This window comes from Hipposideros armiger, unplaced genomic scaffold (genome assembly GCF_001890085.2).
Source record: "Hipposideros armiger isolate ML-2016 unplaced genomic scaffold, ASM189008v1 scaffold_11, whole genome shotgun sequence".
Taxonomy (NCBI): Eukaryota; Metazoa; Chordata; class Mammalia; order Chiroptera; family Hipposideridae; genus Hipposideros; species Hipposideros armiger.
This window is the reverse complement of record NW_017731361.1, coordinates 1,143,445-1,160,935: the sequence shown is the minus strand read 5'-3', so window position 1 is coordinate 1,160,935 and position 17,491 is coordinate 1,143,445. Positions and strand designations below refer to the sequence as shown.

General features: G+C 43.5%; 3 protein-coding genes across 12 annotated transcripts in view; 2 read left to right on the top strand and 1 right to left on the bottom strand.

Moving 5' to 3' along the window:
• LOC109393932 (cell division cycle protein 23 homolog) overlaps nucleotides 1-6,621 on the top strand; it is a 19,506-nt gene extending 12,885 nt beyond the window's left edge. For both annotated transcript variants that reach the window (XM_019663683.1, XM_019663691.1), the window contains 7 exons: nucleotides 3,126-3,279; nucleotides 3,400-3,519; nucleotides 3,903-3,978; nucleotides 4,311-4,372; nucleotides 5,224-5,302; nucleotides 5,380-5,499; nucleotides 5,678-6,621. In XM_019663683.1, the coding sequence (XP_019519228.1) occupies nucleotides 3,126-3,279; nucleotides 3,400-3,519; nucleotides 3,903-3,978; nucleotides 4,311-4,372; nucleotides 5,224-5,302; nucleotides 5,380-5,499; nucleotides 5,678-5,848 (782 nt within the window). In that variant the 3' untranslated portion in view covers nucleotides 5,849-6,621. The remainder of the gene's footprint in view (nucleotides 1-3,125; nucleotides 3,280-3,399; nucleotides 3,520-3,902; nucleotides 3,979-4,310; nucleotides 4,373-5,223; nucleotides 5,303-5,379; nucleotides 5,500-5,677) is intronic.
• Nucleotides 6,622-7,044: 423 nt separating this feature from the next.
• On the bottom strand, nucleotides 7,045-15,116 carry KIF20A (kinesin family member 20A). Its single transcript, XM_019663672.1, has 19 exons — nucleotides 15,020-15,116; nucleotides 14,389-14,574; nucleotides 13,157-13,246; nucleotides 12,936-13,055; nucleotides 12,222-12,360; nucleotides 11,912-12,099; nucleotides 11,698-11,827; nucleotides 11,325-11,519; nucleotides 11,104-11,215; nucleotides 10,925-10,993; nucleotides 10,565-10,708; nucleotides 10,256-10,421; nucleotides 9,976-10,140; nucleotides 9,717-9,856; nucleotides 9,475-9,577; nucleotides 8,975-9,173; nucleotides 8,636-8,727; nucleotides 8,269-8,406; nucleotides 7,045-7,655 (listed from the first exon to the last, which is right to left on the bottom strand). The coding sequence occupies exons 2-19, from the start codon at nucleotides 14,551-14,553 to the stop codon at nucleotides 7,338-7,340; spliced, it is 2,673 nt and encodes an 890-aa protein (XP_019519217.1). The 5' UTR covers nucleotides 14,554-14,574; nucleotides 15,020-15,116; the 3' UTR covers nucleotides 7,045-7,337.
• A 404-nt stretch (nucleotides 15,117-15,520) lies between these two features.
• Nucleotides 15,521-17,491, top strand: part of LOC109392951 (bromodomain-containing protein 8) — a 20,923-nt gene continuing 18,952 nt past the window's right edge. For 7 of the 9 annotated variants that reach the window (XM_019661725.1, XM_019661737.1, XM_019661748.1 and 4 more), the window contains exons 1-2: nucleotides 15,521-15,626; nucleotides 16,579-16,675. In XM_019661725.1, the coding sequence (XP_019517270.1) occupies nucleotides 15,608-15,626; nucleotides 16,579-16,675 (116 nt within the window). In that variant the 5' untranslated portion in view covers nucleotides 15,521-15,607. Of the gene's footprint in view, nucleotides 15,627-15,676; nucleotides 15,885-16,578; nucleotides 16,678-17,491 lie in introns of those variants that run through there. The other 2 variants (XM_019661715.1, XM_019661757.1) reach the window with 2 other exon arrangements.

The following is a 17,491-nucleotide window of genomic DNA, read 5'->3' as shown; positions in this document are numbered from 1 at the left end:
GGAAGGGGAACAGACAAGTTGCTGTCCTTTTGTTCTTCAGTCTAGTTGTGGAGGACGTTGCTTCACTGGCCCAAGTTGGGACCATCATTGTGCTCTTCCTGGGCGAGGCAGATCAGTCGCTGGCTTCTGGATGGCCGCTCAGTGCGGCTGCTGGCTACACACCGTAGCCCATGGCAACCCACTGCAGCAGGGGCTGCAGCCTACGCAGTCCTGGCGACTCACGGCAGCCCAGCTCCAAGTTGAGCTGTTGTTCAGCATCTTAGCTGTGGAGGGCAGTGTCACTGGCCCTCATATGTGGGATTCGAACTGGGGCCCTCTGGCGTCCCAAGCCAGTTCTTAACCATCACACCACTCGGCTGGCCCGTGGATTTTATTCTTAAGGCAGTAGGAGTCTTCTGAAGGATTTTAAACCAGAGAGAGATGAAAGTTTTCAGATTTTCATTTTTAAATGGTGACTGAAGACAGTGTGCTGAGAGGATTAGAAAAAGGGCAAGATTAGATAGTGGCTTTTGAAATGATCCAGTCTTAAGGATGATGAAAGCCTAAAATGAGGAGGTATTGGCGGGAGGAGTGTAGAGAAGCGTTTGGATTTAGAAGATATTTAGGAAGTAGAAGAAACAGGAATTGGTGACTGGGTAACCATATTGATAATAATGCCCTTCACATGAAGAAAGGAAATACAGGTAGGGGAGATAATGAACTGTTCTTTTTTTTTTTTAACCTATTGACTTAAAACCCATTAAAATCAAAGGAGATATACATATGAAGAGTAATGATTTAGGAATTTCTTGTTTGTTTAGTAATAATATCAGGTGAACTTAATGAACTGTTTCGTTTTTTCTCAGTATATCTGTAATGCCCAGCAAAGTTCCTGACATATGATCAATAAATGTTGAATTTAGCCCACCTACCCTAAAAATTAAGAATAAGGAATGTTAGATATGACACAAAATATACTTCAGCTTTCACATTAAAGCTATTTCAGAGGAAGTGAAAGGAGAAAGAAAGATGAGGAGAAAAAAAGAAACTGAAGGCCTGAGAGAGAATGAAACAACTTAAGAATAGAGTGATGACAAGAATCTCGTACTTGTTTAGTTGTTGCTTCTGCTTTTTTGGCTTAATGTGAATTGATTGCTTTCTTCTTGTGTTTTCTGGAGTTCCAATCTTTGAGAGACAGATTGTATGTATGTATGTATGTATGTATGTATGTATGTATGTATCAGCGTAGAGCGTAGTTAAGATTTGGACTCTGGAATCAGACTGCCCAAATTTTTTTTTTTTTTTTTTAGCTGAGCCATCCTGCTACCTGTTGGCAGCTCAGCGGCTGCTCAGCTCGGGCTGGACTCGAACCGCTGTTGCTCAGAGCTCAAACTCTTGAGCGAGCTCTTAACCAATTGAGCCACTCGGCTGGCCCCAGACTGCCCAAATTTAAATCGTGTTTCTGCTACTAACTAGCTGAGTGACCTTGGACCTAAGCTCTCTGTGCTGTAGTTCCTCATTCATAAAGTGATAATAATAGTAGAAGCTTCTCTTATTGCACAGATTAAATAAATTAATATATACAAAGTCCTTATAACAACGTAAGTTGCCCAACACATTGTAATCATTCAGTATAGTGAACATGAACTTGAATTAAATCATCAGGTGTAGGATGCAGACAATTGCTATAAATGATTTCTCCTGAATCAAACTAATAGCTGACTCTAGATGGATTAAAAAAAACATATATGGAGGTTTTGTTACTTGGTTTTTACCAAAATGGAATCATATATAATTTCTTTGCAATTTGCTTTTTCCACTTGTCAGTATATCATGATCTCTGCAACTTAGTATATATACATCAAAACTTATCTTTTTATTTGTTTTATGCACATGCAGTTTATATATAAAGGACATTTTTCAAAGTGCAGGGGTTTTTTTTTTGCTTGCTGCTCCCTTCCTCCTTCAATATACTTGTGTTAGCACGTTCCATATCACATAAAAATGTATGCACACATATGTGGGGTTTAATGGGATATTTGCTTTACAAAAATAGGATTGTATTATATACATTTCTCTGCATTTTACATTTGTCATTCAACAATATCTTGTAAAAAAATCCCTTTAAGTCTTGGTATAGCTGTAATTCATTCTTTAAAAAAAAAAATCTTTATTGAGGTATAATTTACATACCATAAAATTCATCTGCTTTAAATTTATAGTCCAATGAGTTTTTGTAAATTTATACAGTTGTGAAACCATAGCCATAATTCAGTTTAGAAAATCACAACACCCCAAAAAGTTTCTTTTGCAGTCAGTCCCACTCCCATCCCCTTGCAGCATCACATCTATCTTCTATCTTTATAGTTTTGCCTTTTCCAGAAATTTCATATAAATGGAATCTTGCAGTGTTTAGCTTTATTGTCTGGCTTCTTTCACTTAGCCGTTTTTGAGGTTCAAACATATTGTAGCATGTATTAATAGTTCTTTTGTTTTTATTGCTGAGTAGTATTCCATTGTTTGGCTATATACCACATTTTGTTTATCCATTTATTGATTAACATACGACAGATGGCTTTTAAACCCTTTCTTCAAATAAAATCTTTCACTTGCTCTTTTCAAGACCGATGATAATAAAACTGCTTTGATTCCCATGGTAGATGGGAGTTCAAAATTCTACCTATTTCACCCTTGAGGTACATCCTTAGAACCCTAGGAATATTGTTGGAAAACACCAATCTGGAGCTAACTCTAGAAATTTCCTACCCTTGGTTAAGAAAATATGTGTATAAATGCTATATCCAGATGAAATAAAATGAAGAAAACCTTGCAGTGATAGGGGATACTTTTTTTTCAAAAACTGGATTGTGTGATAGATGATATATATTTCCCAAGGGAATGATGATATTCCCCTTGTGTACAATTTGGCTTTTCTGCAAGGAATTTGGGGGAATGGGTTATGGTTTTATGCCCACTCTGAGGAGTGTTGTCTATTTTAGCAGACTTTTATTTTTACCTTCCTAGTTTTACACACACACACACACACACACACACACACACAGAAACACACATGGTCAGTTAAGATTGCAAACTTCCCACTGTGTTAAGTGCATATATATATTTTGTTTGTTTTGTTTTTCAATCAGGCAATTATTATAGTTTGCGTTCTCAGCATGAGAAAGCAGCCTTATATTTCCAGAGAGCCTTGAAATTGAATCCTCGGTATCTTGGAGCCTGGACGCTCATGGGACATGAGTACATGGAAATGAAGAACACATCTGCTGCTATTCAGGCTTATAGGTGAGTTTCTAGTTGGAGGGTGAGGTTGAGCAGGTGGCTGTGATGTTAGGAGCCTTTATTAAACCTACACGTCGCTAACCTTGGTTCTGCCCTCTTACCAGTCTCTCTTCCATTTCTTAGACATGCCATTGAGGTCAATAAGCGCGACTACAGAGCCTGGTATGGCCTTGGGCAGACCTATGAAATCCTGAAGATGCCATTTTATTGCCTTTATTATTACAGACGGGCCCACCAGCTTCGGTAAGTCTGGTCACTTCATAGTATGTTTGTTGTGGGAAGGGCTGATACTTTTCTTTCTCTTTTGACGGCTACTAAGTGACTAACTAGCAGATAGTATACACTGTGTGGAAACGCTGGACAGAGGTGTGATTCATGATTCGTGTCCTGGACAGATTTCATCACACTACTCAGAATGGTGTGTAATTTAAAACTTAGGAATTGTTTATTTCTGGAATTTTTCATGTACTATTTTTGGATTACGGTTGACTGTGGTAACTACAACTGGAAAGTGAAGCTGCGGACAAGAGGGGACGACTGTAGTGGTGGCGGTGGGTCCTCTCGAGAGGACCTTTGTTCTCTATAAAGTCTTTGCTCAGACTGCTTGTTTCTATTCTCTCTTTCAGGCCCAATGATTCTCGTATGCTGGTTGCTTTAGGAGAATGTTATGAAAAACTCAATCAGCTAGTGGAAGCCAAAAAGGTAACTGAAATTGGGTCCTGGAGAATTTGAGTGGAAATCTGTTTGGGTGAGGATTGGGCTATATCTGTGCTCTAACTTTCCTTCATTCTAGTATATTTACACAGGGAAATCTGAATATTTTGAGGTGCATAGGCTAAAAAACAAAGTGGGAGTGAAATCATCAGTGGGAATGTCAGTATGTAGCCTGGACCTATCAGATTTAGTAAAAATGCCTTGCGTCTTGCAGATATGAAATTCTGGGAGGCTTGTAGGACCTGAGCCTTTATGTGATTAATCGTGGCACTTGGGACAATGGTCAAAGAGTGAGAGTGACCAGTTAATTTTTTTGACAGTGTTATTGGAGAGCTTATGCCGTGGGAGATGTGGAGAAAATGGCTCTGGTGAAACTGGCAAAGTGAGTGAAAGGAGTGAAATGCTACTGATATTTCTCTTGGCTTCTCTGGTATGGTAGGTCCTACATGCTCTAAAGCAGCGGTTCTCAACCTGTGGGTCGTGACCCCTTTGGGGGTCGAACGACCCTTTTACAGGGGTTGCCTAAGACAATCGGAAAACAAAAAGATATTTACATTACAATTCATAACAGTAGCAAAATTACAGTGATAGAGTAGCAACGAAAATAATTTTATGGTTGGGGGTCACCACAACATGAGGAACTGTATTAAGGGGTCGCGGCATTAGAAAGGTTGAGAACCGTTGCTCTAGAGAATGCCTCTTCTCTTTGAAGAGGGGATTGCTTTCCTATTAGGCAAGGGGCCAAGAATGAATTGAAAGAAATGAAATGAAATTTTCATGTCAGAGCAGTCTAGGAAAACTACTTTAAGTATTGATCTTCTCCTAATAAGGACCAGGAAAATAAAGAATAACTCAGAAATAGTAGGCAAAGAAGTTCTTAAATGTAATTTCATTCCTGCCACTTCTTTTCTGGATTCTTAGGAAAAAAATCTAAATTGCTTGGTATGTTTTTAATCTCACTTAGTATTACCAGAGAGTTTTTGCAAAGGTGTGTCATCCTTACGTATTTACCGACTCTCCCTCCATCACCAGTAACAGAGTAATTATTCTAAGCTTTGATAAAATAACCATCACATCTGGGCACTAGTACTATTCTGGATCCCAGTGTGCCATTTATGTCAAAATTTGTGCTTGTCTGTGTGTCTTTTTTTGGTCTTAATTGTGTGCTTTTACTTTTTATCACTAGCTTGCTTTGAGTTCTTATTTGTACTTAAAGACCAATTTCTTTTGTAGGCTTCATGAACAGTTGACTGAGTCAGAACAGGCTGCCCAATGTTACATCAAATATATCCAAGATATCTATTCCTGTGGGGTATGTGTCATGAGCATGAGAACTGGGTTGCCTATCTTATTCTTACCACCTCAGTCATTCCTGCTTTCCCTATCTAGGAAATAGTGGAACACTTGGAGGAGAGCACTGCTTTCCGCTATCTGGCCCAGTACTATTTTAAATGCAAGCTGTGGGATGAAGCTTCTACTTGTGCCCAAAAGTGTTGTGCATTCAATGATGTGAGTATCAATTCTTTAATAGAGGGTTTGGAGTTTAGGCTCGAAATACGATCTTTGCCATGATCTGAGGGTGGGAAGTGGATAAGAAGGTAAGTGGAACTCACATATCAGTATTTTAGAACCTGTCTTTAGACCAGCCTTGACCATATTTTGAAACAGTTGCCTGACTTTGTTTCAGACCCGGGAAGAAGGTAAGGCCTTGCTCCGGCAAATCCTGCAGCTTCGGAACCAAGGCGAGATTCCTTCTACCGAGATGCCTGCTCCCTTTTTCCTCCCTGCTTCATTGTCTGCTAACAACACTCCCACACGCAGAGTCTCTCCACTCAACCTGTCTTCAGTCACACCATAGTGACTGCTTTCAAGCTAGCACATTGCCAGAGCCTTACCTCCATATAAAAAATGGCCATGTCCTTCCAAGACCCCTAGCCTTTTGTTTGTACAGATGGAAACAGCTCCTTGGGGAGTTTATAGACAGAAGAATCCTGGCAGGAACAGACATTATCTTTTGCCAGTTAGAAGCACTTCTGTCTTTCTTCTGTTCAGAGTGGCTACAGATTTTGGACTTCTTCCCGGACGCCCAACCCGCTGCACAACATCCCTTTAATAGCACTTTAGCACAGGCAAGGCTACAGGAACAAAGTTTTAATGCTGCTGGGAGTGGAAGATTTCTTTAGCGAGGTGAGCAAGGGAGAAAAGTCTGCCACTGTACCCTCAGTTGACAGGAAGGGCACTGGATACCCTAGGAAGGTCAGGGCACTGGATAGACATGATCTTGTCCTTGGATTTGCTGAGTGTAACTCCTCTGTCAGAGGTTGGGTTTAAATGGAGTGAAGCTATACATTCGTTCTTACTCTAGGGAGACATTCTTCCAAAATAAGGTTTTGAAAAGTCTCTTGGAAGCTTTCAAATTGGAAGTAACTTACTAGAGTTGGATAAAAAAATGGGGCAAAAGAATCTCACTGAGCATGAAACTTAAGGCCCCTACTGAGGGCATAAGATGTCTACCGAGTTATCTATACCTCTACTAAAGCAAAGCAAGGAGACAGCATTACAGATCATTTCATGGACATTTGGGAATATCTTTGGTGACTGTACAGATAAGAATAAACTCACTTCAAGCTGGTCTGTTTTGAAGCAATTGTTTTATTCCTGTCTCCCAACATAATTTTTTTTTCAGCCTTTATCTGATTAGACAAGGTAAAGGGTATCATTCTTGGATGTGCTCTTGGAGGGTTTCAGGCCTGTGCATGTTTATTCAGTAGGAGGTAATGTTATGACTATACTATGTCTGCTGTAATGAATTTGTACAGTAGATACTATGGATTAGTCTGAGCTCCAGGCCCAGCCTCTCCTTGTTCTTGTTTCCAGAACAAGTTACCCATTCACTTCATTTTATATTAAGGAAGGTTTAGAATATTTAACGTCCCTTGAATTCATTTCTTTCCAAGCTTTCTTAGGTTGCAGTACACTAGTTACTGCTCTGTATTGCCATTCCTGTGCAAGGGTCCCATGGGCCTAAATGATGTTTGGTTTTCAACTTTTCTGCCCTTTTACATTTGTTTTAATGATTTTGCTAAATTTGGAATTCAAATAAAAATGTGAACAGTATCTTTATTTAATATAACTTTTGTGTGCATAGAAACCATATAAGTAAAAAAGTGTGATTACATAGGTGATTATATTACAAAGGGGGATGGGTGGGTGGGGACAACTAGTGTCTGAATATTGCATTCTGGATAGAGTTCCAGGTATATGGTGAAGCTTAAAAGAGACCTATTTCTTAAGCTGAGCAGCTGACCCACCTCAGGGCAATGACTGCTCTCTCCTTCCCCACAGCCTTAGTATTTTTTGCCAAAAGGCCCAGATTTGAGCAAAGGGGAGCGCCGTGAGCGCAGGAGCCGAGCATAAGGGCTGCAGTCTGTTGAGCTTTGGCAGGTGGGTGTTCGGGGAAGTAAGTTTCGAAGAAACGGTTTTTTTCCTGGAGGCTGTTGGTTTGGTTGCTGGTTTTCCTGGTTGGCACCAAGGCGCTTTTTGGTAGTAGTCTGGCCTTGGAGTTTTAGCACGGTATGATACTGCTCCGCGATGCATGCTGCCTTCTTCCGAAGGTCCAGTTTTACTAGCATCATGTTATTCTGCAGCTCAGCCAGGGTCTGATCCTAAGGAAGATAAATAAGGTTATAGAAAACATCTATGTCTGCTATATTAGAGACATAAGAAGGCAGGGTAATACATGACATCCACTACTAGTTACAACTGTTTTTATAAAGATTAAATCTAAGGTCAGAGGTTATAATTGAATAAGGAGTATTTTCTTTTAAGACCCAAACAGCATTGGATAAAAGGACATTTTCTAAAACAAGGTGATATGAGCTTCAGTTACTAGGTATCAAAATTAAGTGCTGTATTTAGTCTAAGATGTATTTTTTTTTAACATCTTAATATCTCTAGAATCAGGATGTATTTACTGATGATAAATGTCATAGCTTAATTGTTAGTGTCTTAGTGGTACGTAAAATAATTGTTTCTTACAATCTAAGCATCTTGGATGAAATGTGATACTATCTACCTTCTTAGGATTGTTGTAACAGAGAAAATGTCTATAAATTAGCATAGTGACTAGTTATTTTTATTTTGCAAGGACGAGAAATTCCCCTCACTATAAGATTATCCTAAAATTCTTTACCTTTCTCTTCTGTTCCTCATTGCCCTTCCCACATAAACTCTGGAGTGGGCTGATGGGAGAGAGGGAGATATACAAACTGCCTTAACCTGTTTGATTAAGATGTCATCACAAGTGGTCAAAGCCTGGCGAAGTTTTCCTGCCCCAGTGCTGTGGCAACAGGCTCTTTCTGCTGACTGGAGATACTGGCCAAGTTTCTGAAGCTCTGTCCGTAGCAGCCTTATATTCTGAAAAGAGGAGGAGGAGTAACCAAGCTGGCCAGGATCAACCAGCATCATGATCTGGAGGAGTCAGCCAGCCAGTCATAGAGAAGTAAAACTAGAGGCTAGGCACCAAGTGAGGTTACCGCTCTCCAGGACCGTGCATATAAAACATCTTAGCCTCATACAAACCAGGGAGACAGTGTTGGAAAATGGCCTTAGGTACGAGCTTTGGTAAGAGAGAAAGGTGATTTACCTTCTGGCCCTCCTCTAACTTCTTGTCCACATCAGTGGTGAAGGGCTTAGCAGAGGGTGGTGGTTCTAACATTTTCTGATACTTCTGCAGCTCTGAGGGAAGGAAAGAAGAAACTTCAATATGTACGCTTTCTAACCTTGGACTTAGCGCTTTAACTGAACTAATAGTTTAACTGAACTAATAGTTTGCAGCAAATATAAAAAATGAGGCCACGTGCATCCTAGAGTGAAAGGTCAGGGGGAATGTAGCTCAGAGCTAAGGAAGTTATATTGGAATTGGTGTCAAAAGGCCCAAGTTTGGAGAACAGTTCTTACTGAGCCACTGTTAATGCTTCCTCACCCTCAGTGGTGGAGTTTAGCTCTGCTCTGCACTGTTCCAGTTTAGTTTTAACCTCCTGGAGCTGCTGGGTGGAGGCAGTAGCTGCCAATCTTTGTGACCGCCGTAGGGACAATTCAGACCCTAATTGTTGATGGGCCATTGGCTGTTGCTTGGCTTCCTGAATGAGAGCTTCTAGCTCTTGGATCTTCTCATCCCGCTCCTAAGAGGAAAGCAGAGGGCATCCAGAGTCAGACAAATACTGCAGGAGCAGATGACTGAAAAATGGAACAAAAACCTTCCCTGATGCGCCGCGAAAGCCTGTTTGTTAGCACTTATTATACCATTTCCTGGCGAACCGGACTCTTAATCAATTCACCAAACATAGACTGACACAAACAGAGCACTAAGGGTACTAGAGAAAAGGGAGTTTCATATTCCTGCCCCTACCAGTTTATAAAATCTGTTTACCTCAGGAAGCAGGAGACCAAGGAGCCAGCTGGGGCTGGTTCAGGGCAACTCACCTGAAGCTCTTCTTGGTAAAAACTTGTCAGTGACTCCTTGAGGATCTTTAGTTTCTCTTCATACATTTCTTCTAATAGTTCCTTTTGGGTGTCCAAATGTTCACTGTCAGAAAGAGGAGAAAAGAGAGTAAAGATTCTGAGACTGAGCTTGGAGGACGGATCTGGTGGCACAACTCCATCCGAGTTTCTACTTCCCACCGTCTGGTCCAGGTGACAGACTAGAGGGGTCACTCAGCTGATACCTGCACCACTGTTCACGTTGCTGCATCTGTTCCACCATCTCATTGCAAATTTCATCACGGAGCTGCATTTCCAGCTGCAGTTTTTCCTGCCGTTCTTTCAAAAGCAGTGCTTTCATGGCTTCCACTACCTGAAGGAGCTCCTAGGAGGGACGCACAGGTCAGAGGTCATCAGATGGCCCCCAAAAAGCACAGCCCATCTGGAGAGCAGCATGGAAAATGTAGCCATCAAGCTGCTACACCAAAGCTTTCTTGCACTCACCTCCTTGCCATACATAGAGATGTCAACTTCATTTTCAATGTCGTCATCAAGGCCTAGGTCTGCCTTAGTTCCTATGTCTGAGCTGGGAGATGCCTGCAGACTGTGTTCCTTGATTAATGAATGTAGCGATGGGAATCCCATTTGCACCGCTGGAACATGCACAAGCTAGCAGGAGAAAAAAATCTTAACTGAATCCATAACTAGCCCCTACTAGCTTTCTTAAATAAAGGTACCAGTCCAAAATAAGTACAACCATCACACCTATACTACAGCTTCTTACCTGGCTGGCAATGGCTGAGAACTTGGCCACATGAAGGGTCTCATCATAGGTTGATGCACAGGGATTCACGTTGACAATCATGCAGGAGCGGCCTCGTCCTGTGAAGAAGCCTTGGAACACTCGGGTCAGCTTGCTGTCACGGAAGGGAACTAGGTTCGGCTTTGACCTGGCAGGGAATCAGAGAGAATGGAGCTGTGAGCAGAACTCCGGCCCTTGGGTCTCCCAGCATCATCCCTAGCGACCAGGAAGTTTTTTAGTAAATTGCAGCACTCCAGGCCATCCCAGCCCGCGGCTTTCAGTCAAGCTCACCGGTTCTGCTGGTTTTGGCGCAAGGCAGCAATACAGCGGCCCAGGGTGTGCAGAGAAGTGTTAATGTTTCCTGCTTCTTTCAGCCGCTCACCACTCTTCTGGTCTTTGCAGCGCTCTGAGCCAGCCAGATCACAGAGTGATAACCTTAAATGACAGACAGGATCTGACGTAAGGCCCCCACATGTTACGAGCCTGCCAGCCCTTCACATAGTTCTGGGGAGCGAGGAGCCACCAAGAATCTCTCTCCCAAGGAAGGGGAGCAAAAATCTAACGGAAGTGATTCCTGAGGACCTCCGTCACTCCCTCCCCCTACTACCATTTATGGCCAAGAAGCCCAAAATTTGAAATGGAAAAACTTACTCACTGATCTTGGGGATTAAATCCCCTTCCCCTTGAAGGTGCAGGATCCGAATGGAGAAGATGCTGTGACTAGAAGTTGATGTGAAAAAGAGAAAAGTCATTACATATCTTCCATGCCTAGGCAGAGGACTAATATTTCCTGGAATGCAGTGAAGGGTTGACTGTCACAACCTACTCACCTACGGCTAGAGTTCTGGTTCAGGTGGGTGCTGGCAAAGCTCTGGTTTTTACGACCCACTTTCAGGAGTTTCCAGGCCTCCTCAGCATTCTGAACATGAATCCAATTGAGATCTGAGGCCACGGAGAGAAGAGCATACATAAGATGGGAACACCCAACTTTTCCTAGTCTCTCCCCAAATCCCTTCCAGGGTTCATGGCCAGCCTCCCTGCTTTCCCATACCTTTCACATACGGATTGCCATTCTGATCTTCACATAGTCGCAGAGTCTGCCTCTTGCGCTGCTGGCTAGGTGGTTCTAACAGGTCATAAAGCAGTTCATTGTAGATTTCAAAGAAGGAAATCCAGATGGAGAAGCGAATGTCCCCAGGGACACTTACGGGGGCAGTGTCTGGCTGTGCCCATCGGTGACTTGTTTCTGGGTAAGAAGCAAATGCACAGGGTAGCACCCCTAGAGTAGTCCATCTCCCCTTTGGCATGCAGGGCTCTCGGCCGGCAGAGCTCAGGTTGCAACCTCTGATCTGTACCCCTGGCAGCTGTTGGGAGCAGGGAGTGGGTTTCTACTGTTACTTGGCATAGAACCCAGTCATACGTACCATCTAGCTGGCTACTGCTGGTAAACTGACTGGTGGAGGAGAGCCCAGCAATGCCACTATCAAAGCTGGTGCTGGTACCCATCCGACTTTCAATGTAGACACTCCTCTTCAAGGAAGTAGACAGCTCCTCCTAGAGGGGCCCGGGGAGAAAATAAGTACAAAACTTTCCCGAGACTTGTCCTCCATCCCTCCTCTGTGGACACTAACGCTTTACCTCTTGAAGGCTTCCATTTAGTAGGGCCAGTTTCTTTATTTCCTCTTGCCGGATCTGCTTGCTGTCAAGCCAGATTACCTCATTGGAGAGCAAGGGCTTCAGGTCAGGTATTGGGTGAAGTTGGCCTTGGAGACTATTGAAGATCAGAGCCAGGGACCGGGGCAGGATCCCTCCATCCTTGATGGTACCTGGAAGCATGTGAAAGAAGAATAGCTGAGGCAAGTGCCTTTCTCCCTCAACTGACAGCATCAAAAGGCAAAGACAATACTATTACAGGTCAATCAGCAATCCTGTGGGGCCTGTTACTCACCTTGAATAGTGTGGGTTTTCCCTGAGTTGGTGACTCCGTATGTGTAGATAAGCCAGCTCTGCCCTTTGAGTACGTCTTTTACCATCTCCTTTACAGTCATGTTGAAGAAGGATGATTGTCCCACTTCTGGCCCAAAGATCTAGAGACAGACCCAATTTCTCAGAGGCCCATCCTTCATCTCCCACTTGCCTCCTGTGCAGAGCTAGCAGATGCATCTCTTTCTGGGTGGTTGGCTCTGAACAATACTCAAGCAGCTTTGTCCTGCAGTGCTGCCAGCTGCTCCCTAAGCACTGAGGACTCGACCAGTCCATCTTTCATCTAAATTAACAAATACTTAAGAAATGCTATCAACTAAGTCCAGTGCTGCATGCACAATGGGGCAACATAATAGTCACATGCATGGGCTTTGAAGATGGATGGATCTAGATTCAAGCCTTTACCACTGACTAGGTACATGGCTTCAGCAACATTTCCTTCACTGAGCCACAGTACCCTTGTCAGGAAAACAGGGACAATGATGAAAATGAGAATAGAGCTGTTGTGACTTAATGCACATAAAGTACTTGTCACACTGACTAGCTTATAACAAGGATCCCCCAATTTATAGACATGCACATATAAGGAGCTCACAATCAAATAAAAAGCTATCCCTCTAAAGGGAATAAAGCTGCCTCTATATGTTGGTCCCTTGTTCACAGATAAGTACCTCCATACCTGGGAGAAGGTGAACCTGTGGGTGGCTTGGCCAATTCCCCGCTCGTTGCTCTTCTGGGCAAAGGAGTCTTTGGGCGCCTGTAGAACAAGGGTCTCCACATTCTCAATATGGATACAACCCTGAGATGGGGGAAAAAACAGTTGACACAGAAGGATATGTTCCTGGAAACGAGTACTGCATCATTCTACCTTGAATCCATCCTCCCTCCTCAGAAACTCACCTGATTCTCTTGCCGTTCCAGCTCTGAAGGTAACAAGGGCCTGACCCTCAGGTATACTTTCACCTTTTCCGTACTATCCTCAGATGGAACCTATGGCAGAATTCCAGGCCAGAACTATAGATTAATCTCAGCAATTACCTCTGAGCAGATGGGCAAGCATAGCACAGTTCCTGGGACTCATGCTAACATCACCCTCAAATGTCTCGCTGCAGCTACTCTTTGGTCCCATAATCATTCCAACTCACACGGACTTCTTCGCTACTTTATCACCTTCCCTGTCTCTTTAGTATCCTGTAAACCTGGCTTGCCACATCAATTATCTGAGTTAGAACTGGTTGACTGGAATGAAAATCAGCATATGATATTCCAGTAGAGCACAGTAGTTAAGCACCATGGAGGCAGAAACACCTGAATTTGAGTCCAAAGCCTATTATTTAGTAACTGAGACCTTGAACAGGTGCTTTGAATTCCTTGTTTCACTTTTCTCATCTATAGATGGGGTTAATAATAGTACCACCTCATTCTTTCAACAGATACTTAGAGATCTGCCTACTATGGCCCAGGAACTCTAAGAGGCTCTGGTAGTCCACAGTGAGGGACATTATCAAGGCTCCTGCTCTTATGAAACTTTCTCTATAAAAGAGGAGACATCTGAGTAGAGCTGTTTTCAACCAAGGCCATTTCCCTCCCAAAGAATATTTAGCAATGTTAGGGCAGGTTTCTTGGTTGTCATGAGAGGGAAGGTGCTCTAACATTTAGTGGGTCGAGGCCAGGAATGCTGCCAAACATCTAACAATGCACAGGACAGACCCCTATAACAAAGAATGATTTGGTCCCAAATGTGAATAATGAGAAACCCCAGTCCAGCAGAAAGGCTTCATAAATGGAAGCTACAGTTGATATTAAAGCCCGAACATACATTCCACCTACTTAGTGGTGGTATGATCTTGTGTCTGGGCCTCATGGTGAAGGAGAGATAACTATTATCCTTCTCTCATAGGATTAACTGATAGTATGCGCTTGAGGGTATTTCATTAATGCAATGCAAACAGTTCTCGATTCAAATAGACAATGCAAATAGACACGATTCTACATTTTTTTACTTGTCATGCTCTTAATTTTGAATTGATCTCTTAGATTCTTTGCTAGTGACCTTATATTACTTTCTGTATGGACAACTAAGTAGGCTGAGGATATCACTTTCTGCCCCCAAGCTACTCCAACTCTTTTACCTGCTGCTTGTCCTCCAGGGAGGTGGAGATGACAGAGCAGTCTGACAGCAGGTCCTTGCGTACCACAGACCCCAAATCTGCAGCTGTAGACTCAAACATGGGGGAGACTACGACTTCCTCATCCGACAGCAAGCCGGCTGGCGGAGAAAGGATCCCTTGCGACATGTCAGCAGGGGCCGCTTAGGTCTAAAAAGAGACAAGAGTGGGTTAGGGAGGAGATCCTTAAGGGGCAGAGAAGCTGCAAATTCTAGGTGAGAAACAATTCCCTTGCCGTAGAACACTTTGGTTTCGCTGCCTGAATTCCTACTTCCTTTCCCTTCAACTACCAGCAGAGGGGAAGGGGATAAGAGGAGTTTATCATTTAATCCAGTCTGAGGCGGCCTCTAACAGGAATGAACAGATACCCGGCTCCAAAAGCAGAAGGTCATGCTCCAAGTAGGGTGCCTCGCCTACCAGTGTTGTGGAGGTGGTGTCAGTAACCCTAGGCTCCTCCCGCCTCGCCCCAGGCCCACAGTGAGGACAGAGGTATTAAGAAAAAAAAGGGATGGCGGCAGCGCGGCTTTCTGAAAGCCTATTCAGCAAGGGCAAGAGTTAGTACCCCAGCTGGGCTCCAGCACAGCCGCACACTCACCCGAAGACGCGACACTTATTCCTCCTCTGGTGCCGGCCCACTCACACGCCGACACAGAACTCGGACTTCGGCGGTAGGAGAGCACAACTCACCCCCACGAAATGCACCCTTGTTACTGATACAATGTTTTAAATTACGCGCTGCGTTCGTTCCGCCAACCAGACAGCGAAGCCTGCAGCTACCAATCAGCGCAAGGAAAGGGGGCGGGGGAGACTGGGAGAAGCTCTGTTCCGGTTTGACTTCTCAACTCAAAAGTGGATCCGGGTTACCAACTGTCGGAGTTTCGAGTTGGGCCACTTAGAATTCCCGCTTAACACTTTTTCTTGAACCATAAGCATTTCTTTTCTAAGAACCCTAAAGGAAGTCCTGAGACTTCAGCCTCCATCTTCTGTCCTTCTTTAGCACGTTCCTTCCTAGGAGCGCAAAAGAGAACTGGTTTAGGGCGCTAGTTCGTCTTGGGGTGGAGGGTGGGAACTACATTTCCCAGAAGCAGCGCGAGCAAACGCCCGGACTCTATTTCCCAGAGTCCCCCGGGTTTCCGCCTTACCAGGCTATCTTTCCTCGAGGGTTGGAGATTTCGGGGCCAAGATGGCGACAGGAACGGGCAGTAAGTATCTGCGCTGTTTTTGTGTGGAAGGCTTTTCTACAGAGGAGCCGAGACCCGGCACTAAGTTTCTGTCACACGCTTAGGGAGTAGGAGCAATGATTTACCTGAGCGCCTGGGGTCTTCAGCGACCTGCGTTAGTCGGCGTTGTGAAAGCTAATGTTTGGGGGGTCCAGAATTGCACGGTCTTGTGTCTCAGAGAGACCTCGGAGATTTGAGAGAAGCAGCTCAGCGAATCCTTGTGCCCGGGAGCTGTGTGGGGTGAGCGATAAAGGTGCTCTAGTAGACTCGGGTGTGCCGACGAAGACGTGTTGTGAGCCGTAGGAGCGGCCCACATCTCCGAGAGCTATGCATATTCTGACCAACGTTTGTGAGGCCCGTACCTTGTCTGTCAGAGAAATGGGATATTTTAACCATGGGCCTTTCCTGCCACTGGGGAAATTGCGTTTCTTGGATCTCAGCCATTTTCTTCGGTTTCATGGATTGAAAATGGCTTTTAGGCCCGACAACTAAAAGGGAGTGGGTAGTGGGTTACTGAAAGCAGTAAACAAGTTTATGCTAAGATGGAGGCGGGACAGGAGGAGAGTGGCCGCTGAGCATCATGGGAAAAAAAGCCCCGCGTTCTCGTTGGGATAAGGTACGCATTCATAAAACTGGGCCGTTCGGGAGTGCTGCTTTATCTTAATCAGACATTCTCAAAATTTTTTAAAAATAAAGCTGAGTAGTCATGAACAAACAAAATATTTCGCCAGATGCTCGGAGTGCAGTTTGCACACAATGACTAGGTACCACCCCAGTGGTGGTATTTTACTAGCGAGGTGAAAAATCAAGATTTGGTGACAGTAGTTCACTTTGTTCTTACAAGTTGGAGTGTTTTGTAGTAGGCGTTTAGGTCTCCCTTTGGGGCTTAGAATTAGTATCTCAGTGGTTGCCTGTAAGCTCTCTCTCCTTTCAGAACACAAGCTGCTGAGTACTGGCCCTACAGAACCATGGTCCATCCGAGAGAAGTTGTGTTTAGCATCTTCAGTCATGAGGAGTGGAGATCAAAATTGGTAAGATATCTAGGATGTCTAGTTTCTTGGGTCTTTGAAACTTGGGTATTTTTTTACACAAGTGGATGCCCATAGTTAATCATATTAACCTTTAGGCAGTATTTCTTTCTTTCTTTTTTTTTTTAATTGGGGAATTGGGGGAAGGGGAACAGACAAGTTGCTGTCCTTTTTTTTTTTCAGCATCTTAGCTGTAGAGGGCAGTGTCACTGGCCCTCATATGTGGGATCCGAACCGGGGCCCTCTGGCGTCCCAAGCCAGCTCGTAACCAACACGCCACTCGGCCAGCCCAGTATTTCTTTTTTTAACAGCTTTATTGAGATAGAATTCACTTACCGTAAGATTAACCCAGTAGATTCACAGAACTTAGTATATTCATGGAGTTGTGCAACCACCGGTTAGTCTATATCACCTATTCACCTCACCTAACCACTCGTCTATTTTCTGTTTCTAGATTGCCTATTCTGGACATTTCATATAAATTAAATCATAATAATTTGTGACTGGTTTCTTTCACTTAGCATTATACTTTCAAGATTCATATTGTAACATGTACAGTAAATCCCTGACTTTTGAACGAGTTCCATTCTGGGAGAACATTTGTAAGTCGGATTCATTCGTAAGACTGACAAAGTGAGTCTCATACACCTTTGACACAAATATATAATGTAAAGCGTAAAAAAACTAAACACACAAAAATACTGTAAAGCTATTTTTACTTTTACAGTTACCTTAAAATGGTGGTACAGTATAGTACAACAACTGGCATGTAGGGGGTTGCATGGAGTGAACTGACAAGAAGAGAGTTACTAACTGGAG